General features: G+C 50.6%; 1 protein-coding gene across 4 annotated transcripts; it reads left to right on the top strand.

Moving 5' to 3' along the window:
- Positions 1-6: 6 nt before the first annotated feature.
- On the top strand, positions 7-26,801 carry CSNK2A2 (casein kinase 2 alpha 2). Of its 4 annotated transcripts, XM_031058422.1 has the most exons (12): positions 7-99; positions 295-406; positions 11,152-11,253; positions 11,976-12,026; positions 18,045-18,104; positions 20,093-20,176; positions 21,047-21,157; positions 21,372-21,473; positions 21,786-21,886; positions 22,607-22,755; positions 22,943-23,036; positions 26,359-26,801. In XM_031058422.1, the coding sequence occupies exons 5-11, from the start codon at positions 18,087-18,089 to the stop codon at positions 23,017-23,019; spliced, it is 642 nt and encodes a 213-aa protein (XP_030914282.1). In that variant the 5' UTR covers positions 7-99; positions 295-406; positions 11,152-11,253; positions 11,976-12,026; positions 18,045-18,086; the 3' UTR covers positions 23,020-23,036; positions 26,359-26,801. The 4 variants fall into 4 exon arrangements, with proteins under 4 accessions (XP_030914282.1, XP_014163237.1, XP_030914283.1 ...); XM_014307762.1 differs by lacking the exon at positions 26,359-26,801 and having other exon boundaries at positions 22,943-23,894; XM_031058423.1 differs by lacking the exons at positions 7-99; positions 26,359-26,801 and having other exon boundaries at positions 308-406; positions 11,156-11,253; positions 22,943-23,295.

Below are 26,801 nucleotides of genomic sequence, written 5' to 3'. Positions count from 1 at the left end.
CGGCCCGGCCGCCGGCAGCCGGGCGCGGGTGTACGCGGAGGTGAACAGCCTGAGGAGCCGCGAGTACTGGGACTACGAGGCGCACGTCCCGAGCTGGGGGTAAAGCGCCGTGCGGGGACCCGCCCTCCCTGCCGCGGGAGGGCCTCAGCCCGTGGGGAGGGTTCCTGATCCCCCGCTGCCGTGCTGGGCTGGGCTGTCCCGGGGGGCTGGGAGGGGACCCCGCTGCCCGGCCCGCTGCCCTGGTCGTTATCCACTCTTCCCCCACCGCCGCCTCTCTCCTCTTGGTGCCCGCAGCAACCAGGACGACTACCAGCTGGTTCGAAAGCTCGGCCGAGGGAAGTACAGCGAGGTCTTTGAGGCCATCAACATCACCAACAACGAGAGGGTCGTGGTGAAGATCCTCAAGGTGAGTATCCCGTTGATGATGTAGGGGCTTGTGGTGGCTGGGAGGGAGGGAGAGAGGAGCTGGGTTGGCAGGGCCAAAGAACTCTTGGATCTCATTCTTCACCCCAAAACTCCTGTTTTCTCGTTAAGGACATCGGGATGGTGTGTTTGGAATTGGATTTGGTGTCTTGCGTGCTGTAGCGATGTTTTGATGTCTCCACCCCTCCTTGTCCAGCGTAGCTCAGGGCTGAGAGTTCCTCTGGTGGGGGAGAGCTCCGAGTCCTGACATTTGAACAGCGTTGCGTGTTCTGCCTGTGTTTGGCAAATCGTGTCTGGCAATGCACGTCTCAAACAGCCCAGGGACTGCCATTTCAACAGGAATGTGAAGCCTGGAGGGGGGAACCCTTCTGTTAATCTCCAGACAGCCGGCATGTGGCCTTTTCAGAGCCAGGCTGTGGGATGCTCAGCGGTTAAAAAAACACCAATATTTTATATTCAGTCCTTTAGAGAATCTGATGTGAAAAATAACTTCATCACAGCCAGACTTCAAACTATGGAAACTTGAGGAGGCTCAAGGAGACCTACCAAAGTTTGGCAGTGTTGGTGACCTGTGTGCTGGTGTGTTGACCCTGGTGGGGTTGGGCTGTGGGGACCTTTGTGCAGCACTGGGAGGTTGTAGTTTGGGATGGCTGTGCACAGGTTGTACACTGCAGGGCATGTCTCACCGTGTTTGACACTGAAGCAACAGCTCACAGCAAGCTGTGCTAATTAGCAGCACTCTGTGTTGGTGATCTCAGGGCAGGCAGGGGAGTTGAGACCGAGATGAAAGGTTAGAGTTGCGGTATGTTTGGTTCTGGCTTGGCTGACACTTGTGGCTGTCACTTGTTGGACCAGTGGCACTTGTCACTTGCTCCCCAAGAGCACGTGGGAGCCTGTGTCTGACCATGGGTGTCCTAAGAATTTGGGCACACATTCATCCACAGTGTGCAGGGGGTTCTGAGCTTAGTGTGCCCCTGCAGCCACTGAGAAGAGCAGTTTTCCAGGACATGCATCTCTGCAGGGCTGTAGCCTTAAGGCATTCACTAGACGGTGTCTGCCTGTCTCTGCTGACATTCCCACTCTCTCACTGTGCCTGCTTCCTTGAGATCTGCCTTAGCTTCCCAAGGAACTTGTCATGGTTTGTCCAGCCAGCACTCCTGGGAAAGGTGTGATCTTCCATCTGCCTCTGGGAGGAGGCACACAAACCCCAGCTTTGGCTGTGGGCAAGGAGGTGGCCAGGTGAGCTGTTTGGGAGAGCCTCTGTGGCTGAGCCTGACGTCAGGGCAGAGTGGTGAGGTTCACGTGTCCTTGCCAAGCCAGGTTCCTCTGGCATGCTCCCCCTCCTTTGGATGCTTTCTGTGGTTTGGGGTTTTGTCTTTTTTAAAGCAGATGCAGGCAGAAATTTTTGCTGTGAGACAGTGGTCACAAGTGGCAAGTGCAGAGCTGGATTTTACAGCAAGATGCCTTGTGGCTGGCCTGGGGAAACTGCACTAGTGCATGCTGCTCTGGAGCCCTTGGTGGCCTCTTTGGGACTGCTGTGGTTTATTGAAATCCTAGGTCTTGTCCCACATAGAAAGGCACCACGAGGCTGAGAGGAGGCTGCAGGGAGTGATCAGAAGCCCTGCTCCTTGCCTCTTCCCAGCCCAAAGAGCCTCCCCTGGAGCGATGCTGCCCTGCCTGTGGCAGCTGAACTCTGTCACGGCTGGGCAGCCTGTCAGCCTTGGACAGTGAGTCAGCTGGCAAGAGTCATCTCAGGGCAGCTGGGTGCTCCTTCTCCTTGGGGCCTGAATGTGTTGCCTTAATGCCCTGCAAGCAGGAGACTGGATTGTCCCGGATACGAAGTGGTTGGTGCTGCCGCTGGTTCCCCTGGCTCTCCCCACTTGCATTAACATGCAGACAGCATTCCTGTGAGTGAGCAAGGAAAAGCAGAAGGTCCAGATAAATAAAGATGAACTTTCTCCTCAGTGGAAACTGGGTCAGTGAAAAGGGAGTTTCAGAGCACCACGTTGTGTACATTATGAAAACCTGTGAAGTGTGGCAATAGCATCACTCTGATCTGTGGAAAGTGCCTCTGGTTTCCTGTAACTAGGCTCAAAACTTAATTGCAAACGTGATTGCATGTATCTACAGGGGAGCCTTAGCAAAGGGGCTGGGTGTCTCTGTTCCTCCTAACTGGGGAAAAATTTGGATTCTGTGAGATGAGAAATGCAACCAAAAGTCTTCAGGTTTTTGTGTGATGCAGGGATGGGTCAAAGGGAACTACCATGGTTGGGCAATGGATGCAACTCTTTAGCACAGTTGCTCCTTTCTCTTTAACATTTTTTGAGAGTACAATTTATGTTAGGTGTTAGAGTGAGTTTTAGCAAGAGTCACTGTCTTGATATCTCAGCTTCATGGGAAGTTACTGGTGTGTCTTCCTGGCCTTTGCTCTTTGAAGCAGCTTGTCCTTACTGAGCTCAAGCTAGCACATAGCAAGTACTTCCCCTGCTTTGGTGTTATACTACCTGAACATCTTGTACCATCCTCCACAGAGGTCAGGAAATTTTATCACCCTTTGATGCAGAACTGAGCCACAGAGATTTCCTGTGTGACTTTGGGCAAGTCCCTTAGCCTCAACAAAGCTGAGACTAGAGCATAGGTCCTGGTTTAGGGCTGCATGAGGGAGATAACTGCTCTTCCTCTTAGGGCAGCCACTTGCCTGGTTTGTCTGTAAGTGCTCCATGAAGACTTTTTAAGTTTGTACAAGGCCAGGGAGCTGGGGGCTCTGGTTGATACCACAGTGCTCTCAGCCTTTTGGGCTTCCATAAAGTAAGGTGTCCTGTTTCCCTGGCTAGCACCCAGCATTTCCTTTCAGTTCTGCTACCCCAAGTGCAGAACCAGGCATATCCTGCAGGGAAATGGGATGTTGTTAGTTGTGGTCATAACATATATCAGCAAAGGAAGGGAATTAAGATCATGAAATGACTTCGACATTACCATTTTCTGGATCAAGTGCCTTCCAAATATGATGCTCTTAATGTCACTTTTCCTAGGAAAATTCTGCAGCTCTTTTTTTTAAAAAGGCAAATGAAGCAAGCAGGTTGCTTCTCACTCCACTGCAGCAGGACATCAGGATGCACTGTGTAGGATGGTGTGTGCAAAGCAGTGGAGCAGGAGTCTGGTTTGCCACACAAGACACCCCCTGCCCAACATCCTCCAGAAGCTTTTATCTTGAGCAGTGAGGCAGAGGACAACTCCCTCCCTTTTCAGTGTATTCAGGGGGCAAAGAGTGAGAAGGTTCTGAAGTGTGGGGACTGCACTGTACTGACCTTCCTACCCCTCAGGTCAGTAGGGCATGTAGTCAGCCAGCAGCTCTGCTCCCCAGTCCCTCACTGGTGTTGGAGGTTCCTGTCTGCTGTTTGATCTGCCTGGCCTGGGTACAGCTGTGGCCCTGCTTCCTGCCTGCCTTGGGGCAGCCCACACCAGGAAGGGGGAGTGTGTGAAAGTGTTCTGTACGTCTTTTCATGTCGTGCTTAAATCTGATGCTAAGGTTTGACTCCCAGGATGAGGTCTGACATTCCTCAGACTGTCCAAAGGAAGTTTAAGACATCCTTGTTGCCAATGAGTCCTGTGTTGTCTATGTGCAATGCAGGTATCTGAAGCACAGCTCTCCTCTTCCATATCTTACCGCACAGAAGTTTTTGATGGACCACTGAGGTCAGTCTGTGCTGTCTCTTTGATAAGCTGCTCATTTTGTTTTTCTGCTAATGCAGCTCCAAAATGTCTCCCTGCATGCCTTTCAAGTGAATCCTCTGTTCTGGGGTAACAGTGTTCTTGGAGGATGTGAACAGTGTTGCAAGTTGCCCCTCTAAAAGCCCAAGGCTGACTTTCCACATTGCTTGTAACTGCTACAGGTGATACCATATAGTGAGAATGATGCTGTTATAATGAGTTACCTGCAGTTAGTGCTGGTGCTGAGTGTTGGCTGTACCACCTGTGTAGGTGTGTCCTTCACCTCCCAGTCCCCTGTACTGCATCCATCCTTACTGCACCCCCCTCCATGGGGGTGGAGATTACAGCATCCATGTTGGCAGATCTCTACAGGAATCAGGAGTCATCCTGCTTTTGTGATGCCCCTGTGTGTCCATGTATGCTCTGCTTGCCTGCAAAGCATTAAACCCATCATGAAGAGGCTGTTTTGTCTCCTAGTGAGGTTACTCTGCATAGGCACAACATGGCTGGAGGTAGGGGAAGAATGCAGATGCAAGGACAGGGACCAGTGAGATGAAGGTCCTGCAGCAGTGATGAAATAGCCTTTTTCTCCTTTGGTGGCTTTTGTCCCTCTGTACTGAGTCCATGCACTGGAAATTTCAACCATGCACACGGTTTCACAAGTGCGTTCTTGCTCGTTTGGCTTTGTTTTTCCCCTCTTCCCCCATTTGGGCTGTGTGAACCCTCCAGAGCTGCTCCTTATACCAGGCACTCTTGGAAGATCCTGCCAGTGTTGAGCTCCAGTTTTCACTCTAGTAACTAGAGAACCAAGTTGGGATGGTGGCTCTGCCAAGTTTTCTTCTATCTCTACAAGCTTTAGAGCCCACATACATCAGCTTGTTCTAGAGGGGGGCTGAAATGACTCTCATGCTGGTGTGCAGAAGGGATTGCACAGGGAAATAGGATTGGATGCTGTTGGTCCCTCAGGCTGGAGCTTTTGCCTGCATCAGTGACGTTCCACCAAAGCCATTCAATGCCTGCTCCTGCTAACTCTGTGTCTCTTGCTCCTCCTGCATTTGCATGCACTGAATCAGCTCCCACTGGCCCACTTCCTCCTCTGGCAGTCTTGAAATGAGCCCTTTTGCAAGAGAGATGGGCACACAGCTCTGGTCTTTCAAACACCAGTTGCCCACAATGAGCTTGGCAGAGTTGGCTGCTGGAGTCCAGCCTTGTGTGAGCTGAGACCAACTGGGACAGCACTGGGTGCCTTGCAGAGGCCTGGAGATGCAGCTGGTGACTCTCCTGGTGATGGTGTAACACCAAGGAACTGATGAGCTGCAAAGCTGCAGCTCCCGCTTGGAGAAGGGTGAGATACAGCCTTGTGTTTGTTTGCAGGGCCTGAAGGAAAGATTCCCATCCCATGGGATGGTGGTGGGGATCAGGGCTTGGTCCTCACATGTCTCACTTTTAGTTGACTGCAGAATTCTTGATGTATCATGGGCAGTTCTGAAGCCCCAGAACTTTTGGGGTGTGCCATGTTGGAATGAAAAGGATTCTGAAGGAAAGAATAAAACTGCCTTCAGAATACATGCTGGGATATTCTACCAAACTTAAGTATATTTTATTTAACTAAAAAAGCAATAGTACTTTTGTACTTTCAAGGTATGTTTTCCCCCCCTCTTTTCTAAAATTCAAGAGCAGCTCACAAAAGTTTGAATTTCCACAGTGGAAGTGCTAAAATGCAAACAACCAACAGAATGTTAACATAAGTGGTCTCCTCGATTTTGTAGCTCTTTGGAATACCATTATTTGATTTCCCAGCTGATGTCTGGCAAAATAAGCAGAGCTGCTCTGAAGCCAGTTTTCCTATTGAGCAATTGGTGTTGGGCTTTATAGGCCGATTATTGTGATCCTTTTGATAATACTTGCTAGAGACAAATGAGCTTCTAGTGCCAGCTTTTAAATGGTCAAAGCCTGTGACAGGGATGCTGCTGGAGCCTTTCACTGGTCCTGGACATTGTGTGTTCACATCTCCCTGCTTGTTCACTGGAAGCATCATTGTATTTCCAGGCTATTCAGGCTTGGTGAGCAAATAATTGATTTTTTTTTAATGGCATGGTGGAATACATTACTTTAGTTTCTCGTGGATTTGTATCTTTTGACCGCTAAACCTTCTTTCCTGCTGTGCTAACCCCAGTTTTGTTTCAGAGCACCTGCTGGGCAAAGCCCAGCACCTTGTGGGATTCCTTCAGAGCAGCACGTGTGCTCCTCAGCTGGCAGCATGTGTGCACTGCCAGGCTGCCTGCTCTGGGCTAATGTAAAATGATTTTTATGCTTTGGACTTAACTCGTATTTCACATGCCTTCCTGGTCACTGCTTTTCTTTCACAGTGAGAAAATGCATAGAGAACTTTGGATAATAAATCTAATTTCTCTCTTGGCTTGAATTCAAGCAATGCCTTCCCAGGTTGTTGGGGAAGACTGGAACTGGAGCATCTGACAGAACAGTGTACTCCCTTTGCTTTAGAAACCAAGCAAAAAAGATGTTTAGCCAGGCAGCCATTTATTCGTTCTAGACAGGAAGTGATGGTTGCAGTCTTTTATTTAAAGGTTTATTTTAGCAAACAATGTTAATTCTCCCAGCTGGTGTTTACTGCAGCTGGACTCCTTCCCTGCTTACAAATTTGCATGATCCTGTGGGAAATGACCCAGGATCTGTTCTCTTGGTCACAAAAAGGTGTTTTCTTCTGGATCTACCTGACTGCAAAGCTTATTGTGTGACATTTTTCATCTCTGCAGAGGGATAGCTTTGCATGATGCTCCCCAGTCTTTGGGCAAAGAGAGTTGGGATAGCTCTGGTCACTGCCTCTTCTGCCTGACTTTCAAGTGAATTGAAGCATCTTTATCCATTTGGCTGGTAGGGTGGGAATCCTGCAGCCACCAAAGGATAGGTGTTTGAGGACAGAGACCATCCTCCTGTGGCTGGAGGTGATCTTGTCCCTCTGCTCTGGGCACTCAGCTGTGAGCTGCATGTTTTGTCTCCACAATCCACAGCAACCTCACTTCCAGCTTGCCTGAGGAAGGAAGCAATTTTCTGGGAAACTGGAAAACTGGCTTGTGCTAGACAATAATGTTGTTCTAAGGGTACTGATGCAGTTGAAGTAATTAAACCCCTCCCAGTGTAGACACGGTTAAAGTGAGACATGTCTTTTAGCCTGGTTTCCTATGGAAACGAGTCTTACGCAATCCTGCTGTCTGTCAGCCTTTCTCCCCCTCCTCCCCCCAGGAGTTTTTGCACTGGTTGGCCAATTTCAACCAAATGCGACAGAAGTCTCCAAGCTGTCAAGTTCGTACAGATTTCACAGGAGTAGGTGTTTGCACAGCGCAGAGAGACTGTGTTGGAGCCCCTTCCAGAGGGAAGGCTTTGACCCATACTGGTCACTGGAGAATCCCAGCATGGAGGAAAGCTTTGAAATACCTCTGGCGTGGGACCAGATGGAGTTGGAGGCTGTACCTGTGTAAAACATTGCCTTGCAAACACAGGCAGATCAAACTCAGGAGCAGTTAATTTTGTTGAGGTGCCTGCTCCTTTCCTCTGCTGGAAATCCACTTCCCAGTGCAGGAGGACTGGCCTGTGTAGGAAGCACAACCTGAAATGCTGCTGTTCATAGCCTGGTTTAATAAAATAGCCTTAAATGAGTATTGTTAAAAATACTCTGGCTGCAAGGGCTGGTGTTTGAGAAGCTATCCCTGCTGGGAGAGGCAGATGGTTGGAGGCCATAATAGCTTCGGTTCACATTTAATCCATGTGTGTTTGGAGTCAACATCCTTGGAGAGACAGATCGGGTGACTCTCAGAGACAGTTGTAGCAACCCAGACTTAATCCTGGTGCGTGGCTGATATGCTGCTCCCAGCCTGTAGTTTCAGCTCTACTGGGCTCTGGGACATGAGGGAAGTCAGCAAAGTTTCTCTGGCTTGAACAGTTACCCCCAGTGCAGTGCTGGCCATGTGCTGGAGTGATTTACACCAAGGGGCTTGACTTGCCAGATGCAAGAGCTTGGGCTTGGAATGGGTTACTGGGCAAAAAAGGAGCCCCAGTGATGTGCCCTTGGATAGCACATGGTGTTTGCAGCTGTGGTGTGGGACCTGTGGGTGGGTGAAAGCTGTGCAGGATGGGGTGCTGGCCAGCAGTCACCACTGAAATGGGGAAACTGTTTTCCCCCATTGCTCTCTCTGAGGACACTCCTAGGCAATAGCTTTTCCTCTGAAATGACTTCAGCTAATGGCATTTCTTTTGCCTCATCCTTGTTTACTTAGTGGTGGAAAACCCCACTCTGAGTGCATCTGAGGATGCAGAGCTTCCCAGCCCTGCCTGGAGGCTGGTGGGGCCCTGGTCCCAGCTCACAGCTGATGTGGGGATGGTGTGACCAGCCTGGCCTGAGCTCTGCAGTCCTGCAGCTTAGCAGGAAAAAGTGCAAACAGTGAGGGGCTTTTAACTCTCCCTCTTGCTGAGACAGTGTTCGCCCAAGTGTCTTCCCTTGCTGATGTCAGAGATGCTCCTGGTGGTGATTATCTGCAGGCATTTCATTAAAAAAGACCAACTTTCTTCTCTCCTTTTTTCTAAAAGTCACTGATTTTGTCTGCTCTAGTGTTTTAGTGTGTGGTGGGTAAGGGTAGATTTCTCATGGAGATAGTGCAGAGCATCATTTTCCCATCCTGCAAAAGGTGAAAGAAACATGTGGAAGTGACTGGGAGACAGCAACTTCTGCCCCAGTGGGAGCAGTGGTTGCTATGAAAGGAGAAAAGGGAATCTTGGAGGGATGGAGGGATATCCTCCCCTACCCAGCTGATGCAAAAGGCCCCTGAAATAACTACAGTACAAAGGAAAAGGTGTTTCAAAGTGGGCTTTGGGTTCTCTTAGCTGTGTTCAGGGACTGTTTCAGCTCCCAGTCAAGTGCAGGTATTGCAGCAGAGAGGCTGGAAGGCATGTCTATCATAGCCAAGCCATTCATGGAGCACCTTCAGGATATCAGTGCCTCAATTCCTCTTTGAAGTTCCTTGGAAAACAGCTAGTGTGTGCATCTGCCTCACTGGACAAGCAGAGTAACCAAATTACATCCTCTAATTCCATCTTGGCCTTCTGGTAAGATCTGTGCATGTGGGTGACACAAGGGCGGTGTCTGTCTCCATGCTGACATAAATTAAATTAGTTCCTAATGAAGCATCCTCCTCTCAGGTTCCAAGATGTAGCCCTCACTCTTGCTGGTTTACATGCCCCTGCTCTGGCTGGTTATCCCTTTGTGTGCAAGCTCCCAGGAGCACCAGCATTCTCTGGGTGCTGCTCTGGGGCTGTTGGTCCCACTCCCCAGCAAGCCCTGCTCAGCATCGCTCCAGCTCTGACAGCTGCCGTGGCCTTGCTGCCATTTTCCACAGTGGCTTTATGAGGTGCTGACGCTCCCTGTGCTGGCATTGGTGTTATTTTTGGCACTTTGCTTCAGGCTGAGATTCTCATCTTTTGGCTTTAAAGTCTAGCTCATGCCTTTTAACTTGCAAGAGGAGAAGAGCAGGATTCGAATCTGAAGGTTTCAGCCACCTGAAGAGCCTGGAAATACAGCATATTTTATCACTTACATAAATGCCATATTTTCCCACTATATAAAACCTTCTGTTCCTTCTCCTGTCTGCTCATATATTTCTGCCAGGGGTCTGAAAACAGGGATTGCCTTGGATTTGCCTGTAAGGGGAATATGAGTTGTACCATCAGCATTCTGTGGCCATCATAGAAGTGGGAGGCTGTGGCAGAGGTGAGGTGGTGAGCATGAGCTGCTGAGCTCCTGTGGCTCCTTGTCCTTCACACAGACATCTGCTAATGTGTGTTACTTTGGGAAGGTGCCTCATACCTTTGCCATTCCTCATCACACCCCTCCACACATACCAGATTCAGTGCCAGATGATGAATGTTTTAGAAAGCTCCAAGTCTGGGGAGGAGTGCTTTCATCAGCAGCCTCAGAGATGGGGCTTTACCAGCAAAGGGCTTTACCAATCCCTGCAAGATATCTCTGCAGTTCTTTTTAGTGGCACTGGTGGGGCAGGAGGGGATGTTCCAGCTATGGAATGAAGGACTGCTAGACTTGGTGACTTGCAGCTGGTGCTGCCCACACTGGTCAATAGCCAAGGCTCATTAAAAAGTCTCACCTCTTATCTGCTCTAAACTGCCTTTCATTTCCAGCAGGCACAGAGCTAGGGTTGTGCTGGGAGTGGATGAGTTACAGAAACGTTCATTTGCATTGAAGTGAACCACTGGATCAGCAGAGTGTAAAAGCCAGCCCAAGCACTGAGCCTCTGCCTTGGGAGCAGCTGTTCTTTGTCACTCTCCACAGGGGGATGTCCAGAGGAAAGCTTACTTTGCAAAGAGGGCTCCTGAGACTGAGCAGATTAGAGGAGGAGTCAAAACTGTTTAAATGCCTTTAGGCTTTAAAAATAATCATGGTTATGGATGCAGTGACATGCAGTGCAGTTGGCTCTGTGCATTTGAGGTGGTTGCAAGTGAGGCACAGCAGTGTCTGAGCTTACAAGTAATCTTGGTGCTGGAGACTCTCAGGTTATTGTTTCATGGGATTCAAGTACTGATTGGGAAACAGGCTGAAAAGTGAAAGACTGGTTAGTGCTGGTAAACAAAAGCAGAGCTAGGTCCACCATGCTTGTCCTGTGACTCTGAGTGCAAACATGAATCAGTATGCTGAGGTTACCACATAGCAAGGCATACCAAGGCACTTTTAACCACAGTTACTGGAGTCACAGTTCTGTTTGTCTGGAGGGGTTTGATTGTCCCCCTGATGCATGGAAGGGTTTCATGGATGAGAGGGAAATCCTAGCTCATGCAAAGCATCTGTCTCCTCTTTGGTGCTCAAAATGTTCCCATGTGAGGGTGGGAGCAGAGAGAAGAGGGGAGGTGATGTGTTCCAGTCAAAATCAATGGCAGAAATCAGTGTTAATTTCTGAAAGGACTCTCACTTCTAATTTCTTTTGTCTATTTAAGCCAGTGAAGAAAAAGAAGATAAAACGCGAGGTTAAGATTCTGGAGAATCTCCGTGGTGGCACCAACATCATTAATCTGATTGACACTGTCAAGGATCCAGTGGTAGGTGCCTGTGTTGGGGGGATGTGCTGGGATTGCCTTCCCACCAGCTGGAGGCACAAGCTGGTTGGTTTGATGGGCTCCTCTTCCTGTCCACGTTCCCCAGACTCCTCAACACCCCTTTTGTGTCCTTTGTGAGTTGTCCTAGCTGATGGGGGAAAGTTTGGAAGTCCTACAAATTTCCTGTAAGAAAGTAGAGCCTGTAACCTTCTGTCTGGCATCTGTAACCTAAGTACCAGCCAGGGCAACTGGATATTAAGCCCTTTAATCCTTCTGGTTGTTGTCCTACCCAGTGACCAGTGGTTGTGTCATGGTCTGCACTGCCACAGTTCCCCCATTCCTGGGGAGTTCTCTGTGACTGGCAGCTGGCTCAGGGCTGTGACTCCCGGCCTGCTGGCAGCCCTGGAGAGGAAATCCTGCTGCAGTGTCACAGTCCTGGCTGACCTCTCTCCTGGGAGGAAGGCTGGGAGCCCTGAGCTCCTGGTGACAGGTTTTGCCTTGCCCAGTGCTCTGTCTGTTCCATGGCGAGGGGGGAGCAGTGCTGGCCAAAATGCTGAGTTGGTGCTCAGAGTGTGGGGTATGAGCAGGGCTGCACTTGCCACGTCCTGCTCCCACCTTGCTCTCCCTAGTGAGGGCTGGGCAGGAAGCAAAGGCTTTCTCGGGTCTCTGGGAGCCAAAGAAAGGTCAAGTGTGTATTTTAAACCATGACTTTTCCTCTCTTGCAGTCAAAGACCCCTGCTCTGGTGTTTGAGTACATCAATAACACAGATTTTAAGGTGAGTGTGCCTAGTGTAGAGGAGGGAGGCTTCCCATTTCTGTAAAATGCTGTGATTTTCATATAATCCTCAAGAGCTGTGGGGGGAATTTAGAGTTTTCACAATTGTCAGCTTCACTTTTCTTTCTCCGTGTGAATCAGAAACCTGTTAATGGGCTCTGGATGAAAAGGTATAAAAGGTTTGTGTGCTGAATGTCCCAACTCTGAGGAGTAAGGTCAACAGGTTAGATATTCTTGCTCTCTTCTCAATTTAGTAATCACTGCTGTGCTATATATTCAGCCCAAGTTAATCCCTGAGCTCTGTTTACAGCAGTGCAGTTGATGGAGCTGGTCACACTGATTTATTCTGGAATCCTTCAGACCTGGGAACTGTGGGGTAGCAGAAGCTGGAGAGCTCATCTCCCACTGCTCATGGCCCTGGTAGTGAGGGATTGAACATTCCTGAATACATCTTAAGAGCTTTTTTTCCTTGTCTGAGGCTGTAGCATTTTCCCTGGCTCTTCTGATGTCTGGGGACTCCCAGGGATATTACTGTTCCCAAAATGAGGGTCCTTCTGTCAGACTGCAGCTACAACTGCATTTGCTTCCAAAATGCTTCCAGACAAAAGGGATCTATAATTAGCAGCCACACCTATCTTAATGGTATCTTTGCTTCCCCCATGTGAGCCTTTACCCTAAATCACTAAGTCAGTGGTGGAGAATTAATCGAGCAGTTGCCATTAAAGCCAGCAGTCATCCCTCCTGCTCCATTCAGGGATCTCTTTCATTCCATGTTATGGGATGGTGTTTTTTTCTTCCTTTCTGTCCCAGATCATTATGTAGGTACAGATTTTGCAGGAAGCAGATGTACCAAACACCCAGAGAAGGATCTTGGGCTGGTGTTGGTTATAAGGGAGGCAGCTCCTGCAGCCCTGCATGCTGAGGGGCAGCACACATAGTTTGTGTCCCTCTGGGGTGGGCTGGTGAGCTGGATGCTGCCAGGTGGGATGTGTGTACATGGCCAGAGCTGCAGGCATGCTGCAGTGAAGGTCTGAGTGCTGTTTAATCTCATGTAGAGATAACTGCAGGAGCCACAATTACAGCAACTTGCAGCAGCATCTGCCCTGACAGCTCTGGGTGGGGAGAGGAGTGTTGCCTCCATCAAGTAAACAGCCATGACAGGAGTGCTCTGTGGTGACCTTTCAGGGCTAATTGAAGCAGGTTTGATTTGCCTGGGCTTTGCCTGGGCTGTGCCAGTGTGTTGTGTGTTGAGAATGTGCCCCTGTGCTTCTGTGACCCACAGCCTCCTTGGAATGCTGGTCCTAGAAGTTTTAAACTTTTTATTTAGAGACCTTCTAATTATTTCATTGATTTTTATTTTTAATACCTGTCTTGAGATAAGCTACATTGCTCAGGTAGTGGTACACCTTGCTGAGGATTGCTTTGTGTGTCTCCAAGTCAAAATGTGATTACACCACTCTGTCATGTCGTTAGAGGAAAAAAATTTCCTCAAGAATATCCCCCAGAAACTGAAATGTGACATTGAAGTGGAGTGTTCAGCAGTACCTTGGGGCTGGTGGCCAGCAGGGACTCTGAACTGAAAATGCTGGGCTTGGGGCCCATGGTCCTTTGGCCATTCTGGGCACATGGAGAGCCTGGCTGGGCACTGCTGCAGCAGTGAGGAGCATTGGACTGGCACTGCACAAGTGACAGTGCTCAGCTCTGTCTGTTGCATTAGAAACAACTACATGAGCTTGCAGCAGAGTTTTGTAAGCTCCTGGGAGAAAGCCTTGCTCCTTGGGGAAGTCCAAATTCACAGCTGTACAAGTCCAGGACAGAAAGTATTGATGCTTTTGATGCTGATTGGTACAAGGCAGGAATAACTTGTCTTGGGAATGCAAGTGTGTCCCCAGGGCATGCAGTGTGGCTTCTTGTGTTCAGAGCTTATTTGTAACCTGAATTTCCCTAGCTGTGTATGGGGTGTGTGGGTTGTTTGATGCTCCACTCCCATGAGCTGTCTGCCTGTTTGAGTAGGTTCTTGGGGCTGCAACTAATTGCAGATTATAGAGATGCTTCTACTGAGGGTGCCTGTGGGTGTCTTCTTCTACATAGAAACTCCCAAGATGTCTCTTCCCTTGCTCTGAAGTGCCAAGCAGAGAGTACAGAGTACATGAGACCACTTCTGTTGGTTGGTCTCAGCTTGCTCTGTACCTCCACATGTGAAGCAGCTGGAGAGCACTCAGTCATTGTCCCCCCGCTCCATAGTCCTTACCTCCCTGGGCAGCCAAGTTCTGCTGGAGTGAAATGCCACATGAGCTAATCCAGGTGACAAGGACCTCTTCTCTTTGTTTGGATGTGGCTGTTGCTGATGTGCCCATCTCTGTGTTGGCATCTGGATTCAGCAGCACTGTTGAGAGCCAACATGTCACTGGCAAATCACCTTCAGGGTGTGTGAGGGGTTCCCAGGGCAGCCTGTGTGGCTCAGGACTGTGACTCCCAGCCTGCTGGCAGCTCCTGAGGGGAAATGCTGCTGCAGTGTCGGCAGTCCTGGCTGACCCTCCTCCTGTGAGGAAGGCTGGGAGGCCTTAGCTCCTGGTGACACGTTTTGCAGGCACCACGTGGTTGCTGACCACTCTACAGGCTTTCATTTTTCTCTGTCCTGTTGGCAGTAATTGCTCACAAACTTGGATGTCTGCTCAATTGTCTCCTTTCTGGAAGTTCTTTTTCCTCCGGAATTTTTATTTTTTGCTTTGATGCTAATACTTTGACCCCTTTGCCTGTTCAAGTGGCAGAACACTGTTCATGTCAGTGCACCATGGAAGTGGCTGCTGGATTTCCTCAGCTCTCTGTGCCTGGGCAGAAGCTGCAGTTCTGTGGCATCCAAGCTGGGGCTGTGGATGATCCCAGATCAGAAGCACAAGCTTTTATTTCACTATTCTTAAATGATGGTATAAACAGGAGACTTAGGTGATACCTCCCCAGAGCTGATTACATTTTCTTAAATTACCTGTCTGGTCCCTTCTGGAAGTGACAGCACTTGCCAGGAGGATGAGCTGGAGCCGGGCTGGATATGTATTCTGTATTCTGCTGTGTGAGGACAGCAGCTTGTGTACAGGGTTAGTGTTTCTCTTCAGATCTGCTGCATTACTTGTCATCTGAGAGCATTCAAGCTCCCCACAGCAATTTGCCTTAAATGAAAGCTGCACTGCAGAGCCACATGCAACTGAGGAGCCATCAGTGAAATTAAATGTCTTTTGCTAATTGGTTTCAAGCTAGAAATGAGACGCCTGCACTTCAGCCACTGTCAGCTGTCATGTATTTTGTACCTGGTACTGTGCCTTTCATTGCCCCAGAGAGGCAAATGGGGACAGACAGGTCTCAAGGAGCAGTTCTTGCTTGGGTTTGCTCTAGCAGGTTTGGAGCTGAAGATGAGATGGGTAAGAAGGGTGAGCAGTGGAAGGTTGTTTCAGGATGTTCAGCCTGCTGGAGTTGTGGGTACAGTGGGCTTTTGAGTCAAGTCTTCCACTTCACCTGCATTTTGGTGATTTTTCAGGCCCAGTTGCTGGGAGGGAAATGTGTGCATGGGTTTTATCCTTGTACATCCAGAGTTTGTTTAAAAAAGTGGTTGTTGCCCTGCATAAGCAATGCAAAAGTAGAAAAGATTCTCCTCCCTTGTGTGGCTGCCAAGGCTGGATGCTTTGGAAACTGTTTTGCTTTTTTTTTTTTTTTTCTTTTGTTGCTGCTGCTGCCCTGCACCCCAAAGCAGTGTGTCTCCTCACAGTCACCCTGTTGCTGTGCAGATGCTGCTTCCTGCACGTAGCCAGCTGTGTTGCTCACTCAAGGGAAAGGAATAAGCATTTAACTCCTGTCAGCCCCATGCTGGGGGAAGTGTGTCTCTGCCTCCTCAGGCACAAACAGGATTGGTTTATGATTGGTTCTGTGATGTGTGCCAGAACACCACCGAAAGCTGGAGAGGGGTAGTGGCTGCCTGTGGATGGGTTTGGCCTTTCCTGGTGCTCTGTATGGAGAAAGGAGACTAGCCCAGGTCTCTGAGCCTTGTGGGATCCTGAGTGCTGAGGAGATGTTTGAGCTGGGCTTGTCTGCAAAGGAGGTGTCTGTCCTGCCCTGCTAGGCTGGGCAAAGGGGATTTGGAGCCCTCTGTCAAAGCCTGCTTGAGGCAGCTGCCTGTGCAGGAGCCACTTGCAGTGGAAACCTTGGCTCTGTCCTTCAGAGCTGTCTGCATTCATTGGCTGCCTGCAGGGCTGAGCAGGCTCCTGCAGGGATTGTTCCCTGTGGTGAGCAGAGCTGGGCACTGCTGGCCTTGGCACTGCCAGAGGTCAGAGGGGCTGGGTTTCACAGGCAGCTCTCCCAGGGAAATCTGTTGAATGCTGTTTACCCCACAGTGTTTGGGCTTATCATGGCCCAGTGCCGAAGGCCATGAGCCAGAGAAGCAGCAGCACTGCAGGTCTGAGAAGAAAGACATTGGTGACCTCCCTTCCATCCCCTCCCTTCCCACTTACAGCAGCAAGAGGCAGAGAGCCAGGGAATAGGGAAAATGAGGCCTAGTCCTGTAATGCCACTGCCTTTCCTGCCCTCCTCCTTCCCCAGGTGCATTGATGTTGCCAGGTGAAGTTGAACAGGGCAGTGAATGCCAGAAGGGGTGTTATACACACTTCTTACAGTGTTTGTAACCTAGGAGGCCATGTCAACAGACCTGGAAGGACTCAGCTGTCCTCTGCTGGCCCTGTGTCCTGCATCAGTTGTGCACAACTCAGGAAATCCATCCCTGCCATGGCTCTGTAGCTTGTGGCTATGTCTTTTTTGCTCCCTGCTCGCTTGTCTGCTTCACTGGGTTGCTCCAAAGCATTAGGATCATCCCAGCTCACTAGAATACAATGCAGTTGTGTCCTGGAGGCTGTTAAAGCTCTGTGGGTGTAAGTGACACTTGTATATTGTAAATGATTTCTGATTTTGGGGCTGGGTGGGGGCTGTTTGCTGATGGCCCTCAGTAAGGCAGGAACCTGAGGATCTCAGCATGGGCCTGGAGGGGATCCAGGGCCAGAGCTGCTTCTTTGGAATGTGAATTTCAATCCCTTGCTCTGGGATTTTTCCTGAAGCTTGCCAAGTGGTGCCTGTGATGGACAGCGGGCTCCAGTGCTGATGCAATTGGTGATTTGTCTGAGCTGTGAGATGATCCTTGTTTGTAAGAAAGGCCAGAGAGGTCTGGTCCCACTGCTGCCCTGTGAATGTCCTTCCTTGCCCTGCCCTGGCACCTTGCCTTGCTTTCCCTGGGAGAGAGGACAGCTCAGCAAGGTTGGACTGACTCCACAGCCAGTGACAGATACAGAGCAGAAGGTGAATTTTGGGCCAGCTGTGACCTGGTGTGGGAGCAGCAGGAAGATGAGTTTTCCTATGATGGTGCTGGTGGCACAGGGCAGGTTAAAGTGCCCCTGAAGCTCTGTCACTTCCACATGAGCTGCTGCAGGACACAGGAGGGAGAGTGGTGGCAGTGAGCACTTCCCAACAACTCAAGTTGTGCTCTACTTGGTCCCACAAGCATTCCTGTGCTCTTCAGTTGCATTAGCCTTTACCCTGGGATAGAGGAAAGCCTCTGTGGCTGTAAGGCTGGCTCTCTCCTTTGTGCCTCCCAACCCCATGCTCCTTTAGATTGATGTTTTCCTCTCCCTGTCACATCCTGAACACCTGGACACCTTCCATGTGTTCCCAGCACACCTTTGAATGCTGTTGTCAGTGCTGGAATACAAAGTCATCACAGTGACTTGATAACAGAAAGGAAATCACCACTTTCTGTGCCTCCTCCAGAGCTCTGTCGCCAGTAGCATTTCACAGGGGCTCTTGCATCCTTTCTAGATTTCCTGGCAGGTCTGAGATCAGGAGAGCCCTCAGGAATGGTGGCATTCATAGGGATTCTGGAATGGATCAATGACTGGAAGCAGGTAGGGTGCAGGAAATTAAACTAATCCAAATCTGGAGTATTTATTTTCTCTCTTTTTTTCCTCCCTCCCTAAATCTGTTTCAGCAACTGTACCAGATCCTGACAGACTTTGATATTCGGTTTTATATGTATGAGCTGCTTAAGGTGAGTGGCATTGCACATGACAGTCTGGATGGGGAGACCGGGAACGAGGGTGGCAGTAGTGGGGCTCATGGGGCACTGTTGCCAAGAGGTTCCTTCTCTTGTGTCCAGTGCAGAATCCAAGTCTCATAACCTGGGAAGGTTTGGGAAGAGGTCAGGTTACCTGGCTCGTTGCTGTGAGGTAGTGCAGCCAAACTGGGGGCCTTTGGTCACCTCCAAAGAGTCTGTGATTCTCTGAGGTCTAAAGTGTCTGTGATTGTGTCACCAGGTAGAGCTGTGCTTGGTCTCCCTATGACTCTTGCACCATTGGGCTGCTGTGAGGAAAATCAACTCCCAGAAAAACAGCCAGAGCCAGGACAAGGCCCTTGAGGCAGGGCTGGGCAGCTGTGATGCCAGGGAGAGTAGAAGAGAGGGATTGGCAGCTCCAGGCTTTCCTCTGCTGCAGTATTCAAATGCAGCCCCAGAGGGTGAATGCTGCCACTAGTTATGCCTGCTGTTACATGTAACATCAGGATTTTCCTTTGACACCTCCCAGCCAAAGCTTTCCTTGCCCCTCCAATGAAAGGTGAGGAGTGCCCTGAATACCTCCCCTTAACTAGCCTAGCTTGCACTTCCCCATGGAAATTCCCTGCAGGAGCCATGGCAGGTCTGTGGGATGTGCTGCTCTGGCTCTTGGGGTCTCCAGCTGCAGGACAGGGGAGGCAGCAGGGCACAAGGGACAGCTGACAGCTTTGACCCATCCCAGGGCTGTTCTGGGCTGACCTGCTGGAGCAGCAGCTTGGCTGTCTCAGGTCCTTGGCACTTCTGGGCTGGCACTTTGCAGCTCCCATGCTTCTGGAAATGAGTGGGACAGGCTAGGAAAGCCCTTTGTGCTCCAGGACATGATGACTGAAAGAGACTTCTTAAAACAGATCCAAGGGAGGCTTTCTTCTCTTCAGCCCATGCTTGGCCACCTGTCTGCAAGGGAAGGACCTTCCTGCTGGGTGTGGGAGTGAGCCTGAGGCAGCCTGGGATTAGGATGGGAGGGATGATGAAGTTTAGTTGATACTTGAGACACAAGACACTAGAAGACACACACAAACACTAGAAGAGCTTCATCCCTGGAAGCAGTTTGTGTAGCCTGTTGGAGATCTCCTGGACTGGAGATCCAGGAGCACAGTTTGCTGTGAGTCCTGTGGGCTGTGAGGCCATGTGTCCCTGCAGGGTGTTCTCTGCTGGAGTGGAAGCTGTTGCCTCCTTGCTTCCCACTGTGGCACAGGCCCAAGGACAGCATTGCTTCCCTGGCACTGGTGTCTTGGATATTGAATGACTACAAGCTGTACCCTCTTTCTGTGCTGCTGGAGATGCCACAGCATCTGATAGATGTTGATGGATGGATCTCCCTCCCCTTGGAGATGAGAAAACAACATTCTCACCCCCTTGCTCAAGGGAACAGCTGTGCTGGGCGGGCAAGTGCTGCAAGGTCATGGGGCTGGGGAGCTTATATGTGCTCCTGCCTACAAGCTTGAAGCAGCTTTGCTCTCCCTCATATGCTATCACTTGCCTTTTTTAAGTGCAGTTTGGCTTAAATCAGCAGGGCAGAGGTGACTTTCTAACTTGAGTGTGTTTTGGGACACAAGTGGAAAGCCTCAGTGGAAGGCCATAAAACTGCATGCATGTAGGAATCATTCCCTTTCTAGGGAAGAGAGCCTGACTTAGGAAGCACAGGGCTACCCGGGACACAGGTGGGACACCTCTCTGCATTGTGTTCTTCAACAACTGTGCAGGGAACACAGGGAACACCTGTGATTGCAGTAGGGCACAAGGTCCGTACAGTCTTGTTGCCAGCTTGTCGCTTTATCATGTGCAGCATTAGAGCTGAAACTGCTCATTTCATGTGCCAGGGTTATGGCACTTCTTGTGAACTCTTGCTTCTGGCTGAGAACTGTTTTATTGGTAATGCTGTGCCCATGGTTACAGCCATGTCTAATATGTGTGTGTGTGTCTGCCAGGCCCTGGATTACTGTCACAGCATGGGAATCATGCACAGGGATGTCAAACCCCACAACGTCATGATAGACCACCAACAGAAAAAGGTACTGTGACACCAGGGCCTACAAGCAGGGGTTTTCCAGGGAAACTGAAAACTCTGCTGCCTCTGTAGCCATAGCCCTGGCAGATACCCCTCTAGCCTGTACAAACCTCTGTAACCTTTCTTTACTGGCTCCCTTCCACCTGTGCAGGCATCAGGAGATGGTCAGAGTTGCACAGGGAAGAACTTCAGTGGGAGTCCATGGCTCCCTCACTGCTGGGGTGTGCTGGTTAGACCACAGGAAATGGGCAGCACAGGGGCCTACTCCACCCCACCATGGTACTTCTGTCCCATTGAGTGCTGTGTGTGCCTGCCCCGGGGATCTGGAGTTTGTGTCAAGGAACTAGTTGGTGGTCCACAGGTCCCTCTCTGTCAATCAGCAGTGGCTGCACAGGCAAGACAAGGTGTATAAGGAAGGGAATCTCTTACTGGAGTCCATCCCTAGTAAGCAGGTTGTCCCTGCAGCTGTGGAGATGGGCTACCTTGTGCTGAGCCCCTCCTACCCCATTTTCTGCTCTCAGTCCCCAGGTAAAATCAACACTGCCTTCAGCCCAGCCCTTCTAAACAGTGGGATAAGACTTTTGCCTGTTCCCTAGTACTCAAGGACCTGGTGGTGCTGGTAAGGAGCCAGCTGCCCAGCAGTAAAAGTGTGGTTGGACTCAGAAGGCAGTGGAGCTGTCTAAGCTGGGCTTTACCCCACCAGCTGGTGTTAGGGAAAAGGGAAAAACCTGATCAGAGAACTGCTGAGAGCATCTGCTGTCCACAGAGGGCTGAGCTCCACCCTGAGCTCCACCCTTGCATCAGGGGATTGAGGTTTGGCCAGTGTGGCTTCTCCTGCCTGGCTGGTGACTCTGTGTCTCTCTTGCCTGCCCAGCTGCGGCTCATAGACTGGGGTCTGGCCGAGTTCTACCATCCAGCTCAGGAATACAACGTCCGTGTGGCCTCTAGGTACTTCAAAGGACCGGAGCTCCTTGTGGACTACCAAGTAAGAGTCTGTCTCCTCCTTGCTGTCTATCCAGTGATAACACTTGTGGCTGCACTTCAGCCACCTTTGGGTTGTCTGGTTTTGCCTGTCAGGGCATTGCCTGGGTTGGAGAGAGGCTGGCTGTGAAGTGCAAAGGCTGAGGCTGCCTGTGCTTGTGGGGAACCAGGCTGTGGTGAGTGCGCCTTTTCTGACAGCTTCTCCTTTTCTCCCTCAGATGTATGACTACAGCTTAGACATGTGGAGTTTAGGCTGTATGCTGGCAAGCATGATCTTCCGAAAGGAGCCCTTCTTCCACGGCCAGGACAATTATGACCAAGTAAAGACATTGTTACCTGGCTTACTTTGTGAAAAGTTTGTCCCCAATTCATCTCTGTGTGTATAGTGGGAGGCTCTGGGGATGGGGCTGCCAGGCTGGGAGGATGCTGCTATGTTTGGTTGAGCCATCTCTGATTTTGCTGCCTTGTGAAGGAAACTTGTTTTCTGCACATCTTGCAAAAGCAAGTTTCAAGGGAGAAACTCCTTCTGTCTGGATGTTTCCAGAAGGAGGGCTCTTAGATTTGGGCAGCTCTGCCTCTGCAAAAGAGTGGTGGGCTGCCCTTCTGCTCTCTGAACATGCCTTTTGTTCCAGCTGGTTCGCATCGCAAAGGTCCTGGGCACAGATGAGCTGTATGGGTATCTGAAGAAGTACCACATAGAACTGGACCCACACTTCAATGACATCCTGGGCCAGTAAGTGGAAAAGTGAAATGCTGCCTTTTTTTCCTTGTAAGCACAGAGAGGGAGATAAACTGATGTCTGTACCCTTGAGGCACTCTGAGCAAAGGCCTGCTCGATCTTCTGGATAACGGTGCTGCTTGCAGGCTTCACTTGTAGCTGCTTATGCCAGCTCAGGAAGTCACTGAAATGCAGGCTCTTTCCTTTTGTGTCTCCCATGATTCATGTGCCGTCCCCTTTTTCTTCTCTCTCTTGCATGTTCATATCCTTTAAGTGGAGATGTAGAAACTGCAGTTAAGTGTGGGCTGGGTGGCTCAGAGTCTTCCAGTTGAGATTTCTGGAAAGGACAAGTGAAATGGATGGAATAGTGAGGACAGCTTCTGTGAGGCTGGGATTAGTGAGGACAGCTTCTGTGAGGCTGGCTGGCAAGCCAGACCAGTTCTAGTCCCAAGAGTGTCACCCTGCCTGCCACATGCTGTTGTCTGGTCCCTGTAGACAGACGGGAATGTACAATGCTGTGCCTTTCCTGGCACAGGAGATCATACAGTTGTGTACATAAAGCAGAGGATTTTTCCACCTTTGGCAGGTGTTTGCTGGGCAGTAACTTGTACAAGGAAGAGCTATGGGCTGTTTATCACAGCCACCCATACTCAGAAGTGGCTGGTGGCAGGTGATGCCCCTGGGCCATGGGGGTAGTGCTGTGCAGTGACAGCTGGTCCCTTTGTCCCGCTGCAGGCATTCCCGGAAGCGCTGGGAGAACTTCATCCACAGTGAGAACAGGCACCTGGTCAGTCCTGAAGTCCTTGACCTCCTGGACAAGCTGCTGCGATATGACCATCAACAGAGGCTGACTGCCAAGGAGGCCATGGATCACCCCTATTTCTGTGAGTCAGTGCAGTAGCTGGGGCCAGCAGGGATGCAGTTGTGGGGGCACATTTTGGCTCCCCACTCTGCAAGAGCCTTAGCAGCTCTGTGGGGTTTCAGGGCAATTTCTCTGGAAGGATTTGCCTGGGTGGAGCTTCCGCTTTATTAAATGCTGTTTCCTTTTCCTGCCTGGTCTGTCTCCTGCAGATCCAGTGGTGAAGGAGCAGTCCCAGCCCAGCTCAGAAAATGCTGTGCTCTCCAGTGGCATGACAACAGCACGATGAGGACTGGAAAACGACGGGTAATTCAAGATGTTTACAAATAAAAGCAAAACCTTCGGTCACACAGTGAAGGGAAAAGAACCAAGGACCCCCCCCTCCTTTCCCTCCCCTTTATACTTGGCAGAAATCTAACCTTGGGGGGGGTCTTAAACCTCAGTTCCTCTCTGGTGGTTGTGGTTAATGTAACTCTAACCCTGTGGTACCAAAGCCCTGGGCAAATGGTCTTGCAAGAGCTAAATATGTAGTGATATCCCCAGGGCTCCACACAACTGATTCTGGTTCACATCTCTATGGATCCTTCTCTTCCTTCTCAGTCCAGCCTTCCCCACCATGCTGGTGGGGACAAATTGGTCGTTCCACCATCAGCCCTTAGCATGCCTCTTTCTAAACTTGCCTTTCTGACTTGTAGACTCTGAATGAACCAAATTCAGGCTGGGGGTCAGCAGGTGCAACTCTGTTTTGAGGTCCAAGTCTTTACTGCTCACTCTGGGCTTGAATTTGGCCCTTGAATTCCAGTTTCAATTGTGAATGCCGGGGTGGTTGGGGGGGAGGGGGGGGGAGTTCAACAAAAACCAACCCACAAACCCAGCAGCATCTCGGGATTGGTTTGGAGCATTAAAACGAAGGCACTGATCCGAGTTGCTGGGGAGAGGAGATCCCCCCTCCAGTGTGTTTGACAAAGGCTCGCTCTGAGAAGAAACTCAATAGACCTGCTTTGGAAACTTGTGAATGTGAGGGCTGCTCTTGTGGCAGGAGAGGGGAGGGACTATCCAGACTTTCCCACTGAGCTCAGGAAAGTCAGTGTTGCAAGATTTCTTGTGATAGGTGTGCAACCACGTACCTCATGACGTGGCTCCCATGAGAATTCGTGCCAGAGGAGAGGAGGCCGGGGAGGAGAGCACAGGGAGGGGGGAGGATCAACAAACAGCGGCGTCAGGTGGGGGCTGTGCAGCTCCTGATCCAGGCCTTGGGATCCCACGCAGTGTTTGAACAAAGTCAGCCATTTGTTGAATTCCGGGGTGCCGATCCAGTTGGGGGGTGGGGGGTTCGTCTTATGGGTTCTTTCATCAGATCCCTCGATGGCTTTATAGCCCCACAATTCACAGTTGCCTCCTCTACTTGTTCTGTGTGTAACTTCATCAAGTGGTTCTGGTGACACTCAAACCTAGACGCTGGAGATAGTGTTTTCCCACCAGCACCTAAACACAGAATTTCCTTCTGCGGCATTGTTGAAATAGTTAATTTTTTATAAGGTTGCAATGTTTCTATTTGAAACATCTGTTTACATTCCATATTCCAATAAAGTTCTATTGGCATCGACAGCAGGTCAATCCATTTGTATAATTCACTGAAACCAATAAATATCTATACGTCTGAACGTCTGCCGTCTCAAATCTATGGGATAGCCAGAAGGCCTGAGAGCTGGAGGCCTTGTCTCCTCCAGGAGGGCAGGTCAGGTCTTCCAGCCCCTCCTGACTGTGGTTTTTTTTGGGGATCTCTCACTCAGTCTTTGGTTGCAGTTCTTCCTGCTGTCAGCCCTGAGAATTTCTCTGGGGCAGATTGTCTCTGCTGCCACGGGGCTGCAGAGGAGGTGTGAGGGTTTGGGCACAGCGTGGGGCTCAGCTCTTGTGCTGCACTGAGGGACAGACCCGACTGCTGTTACCTGGTGGGTCAGACCAGGTCACCAGTGCACAGCTGGAGCTCGGGGTTCTCCACCTGTGCACCCCTCTGCTCATCCGCTTTCAGCCTGCGTGGATGGCTTGGTCTAAAGATGTGCTGAGTAGGGAGTAGCTGTCTCTTTGCACCTGGGGACTGTCCTGGGTGTCTGGCTGAGGAGCAGCCTGTGATTGCTGCCATCCTGCAGGGCCTTGCTAACATTTGCTCTCCTGCAGAGGCTGCTGAAGGCATTGGTGAGTGTTCCCAGCCCTCCTTCCATCTGCCCACCCTCCTGGCTGCCTGGCCTGAGGGGCAGGGGTGTCTCTTGTGCTCTTACACTGTGCCAGTAGCAGCAGGGTTGGTTTGGGGTTTTAATATCAAGTTTTGAACTGATTTTAAATATCTATTGAATTGCTCCATTGAGAAGTGGATGTTTCTCATGGCCTGTCCAAGTTGCTATGGGAAAAGCTTGTCTGTTTTCCAGCTCTTGTGTGTTGGCATTCCCGGCTTCTGGAGGGGCAAGGCAGAAGAGGTGGGGAGAAGAAAAGTGGGTTGAGTGGGGGAACTTTGGTAGGTGAACACTGTTGACCACTGTGTAGGAGTGTGCTGCATGCTTGACAGTGTCTGAACCTGGCAGTGAAATTTCAGGGTGGTACTTGGGGAACTGTCTGTTCTGTAAACCTGTGTCAGGAATTCTTTCCTGGTACCCTCAAGCAGAGGAAGAGAGTTGCTCTTCCAGAGACTGAAATGGCTTTCCCTGGCTGCAGTAAGCAGAGAGGCTGGAACAACCTGCCCCTTATCTCCCCACATCCCTACCCCAGCTCTAGGGTAGGATAAGCAGTGACAGATTCATCCTGGAGGGAAACAACAGCTGAGCAAGAGTAGTCTGGGAATGAGGAGGGTGTGGAGTCTCCTGATCCCAGGGCAGTGGGGATGTTTAACTGCAGCTTGCACCAGTTTATCTCTGCGGCCAGTGGCTCTTCCAGCACTCAGAGCAGGAAATCCTCTCTCCTCTGGACCTTAGCAAAGCATTCTCCTGGCTGCAAGGACGGCCAGGAGCTGGAGAACAGTGCTTTGTACCCAGGAAGTTAAGAGGACTGGGGAACCTGCATCTTCATTTGCTTTCCCCTGGAGAAAGTTAGGAGAGTCCTAGTGCATGTTCCTGGCCTTTCAGCTGGCCTGGCTCCAGCTTTCTAGCAGAGGTAGAGCACTGGTTTGGCTGAGTGCCTTGTAAGAGGAAAAGCTCAAAACTGAGCCCCAGCAGCCACTGAGGGATGCAATAGGAAATGGATGCAGCAAGCAGCTTTGCCAGCTTGTCTGTTTCAAGTGTGCGGGGCATGATGGACACTTTTAGTGGAATTGTGGGAGGTGCTTGTGGTAGTGGAGGGAAACTCCAAACAGCAGGTCATGGAAAAAAAGTCCAAACTTGTCTCTGGCTGTCCTTGACAGTTCTGCTTTGCTGGACTGCATCTCTACCCTGCCTTGCTCAGCTCTGCCTTCCTTTCTGGCCTCTTCCAAAGCAGGCTGAGGTTCCCTGCTGTCCCCAGCTCCAGAGGGCCATGGAGGGTGTGCCTGGGCCTGGCTGGGGTGGGTGGCAGATCGGGGGCAGCGTGCCCAGCCGAGGAGCTCCGTGTTGAGCTGGCAGTGCCCCGCGACGCTCACTTCCCTCCTCCCGTCTCTCCTCAGGTCCGATGCTGTTGCTCCCAATTTTCCATAAGCAGAATGAGAACCAAATCAAACGTCCCATCGGCGCGGTAGAGCGACGGCGGGCGGACTGCGCGGCGCGGGCAGGGCTCAGAGCGGGGCGCACGCCTGGCTGGACGGCACTCGCCTCGCCATGACCGCAGCCCTTCCCTCCGAGTGTTAAAGGTTCTTCTGCCTCTGTTTCCTTGTTGAGCTCTTCCTGACCCAGAAAGCGTGGAAATGTGAAGGGTGTGCAAAGCAGTTGTTGGTTAGTCGTTCCTTCCTCTGTTCCGGCTGTTCCCCCCAACCTCTGATGGACCATGGTTGGACAGCTTGTGCCTGTCTCTTCCAGGACATGAGGGTTGCAGGGGATGTAGTATCGTGATGGACAGTTCTATACTATAATTAAAAGAATTCTATATTGTTGAATAAAAGTTTTAAAAGAA

Source organism: Geospiza fortis, unplaced genomic scaffold (genome assembly GCF_000277835.1).
Source record: "Geospiza fortis unplaced genomic scaffold, GeoFor_1.0 scaffold97, whole genome shotgun sequence".
Classification (NCBI taxonomy): Eukaryota; Metazoa; Chordata; class Aves; order Passeriformes; family Thraupidae; genus Geospiza; species Geospiza fortis.
This window is presented reverse-complemented; position numbering and strand designations above follow the sequence as displayed.

What these genes read in the sequence shown, in the direction of transcription:
- CSNK2A2 (XM_031058422.1), top strand. An exon ending in AGCTCCTTGTGGACTACCAA is followed by an intron (nt 21,158 to 21,371) that starts GTAAGAGTCTGT and finishes TTTCTCCCTCAG; the next exon opens with ATGTATGACTACAGCTTAGA. An exon ending in TTCAATGACATCCTGGGCCA is followed by an intron (nt 21,887 to 22,606) that starts GTAAGTGGAAAA and finishes GTCCCGCTGCAG; the next exon opens with GCATTCCCGGAAGCGCTGGG.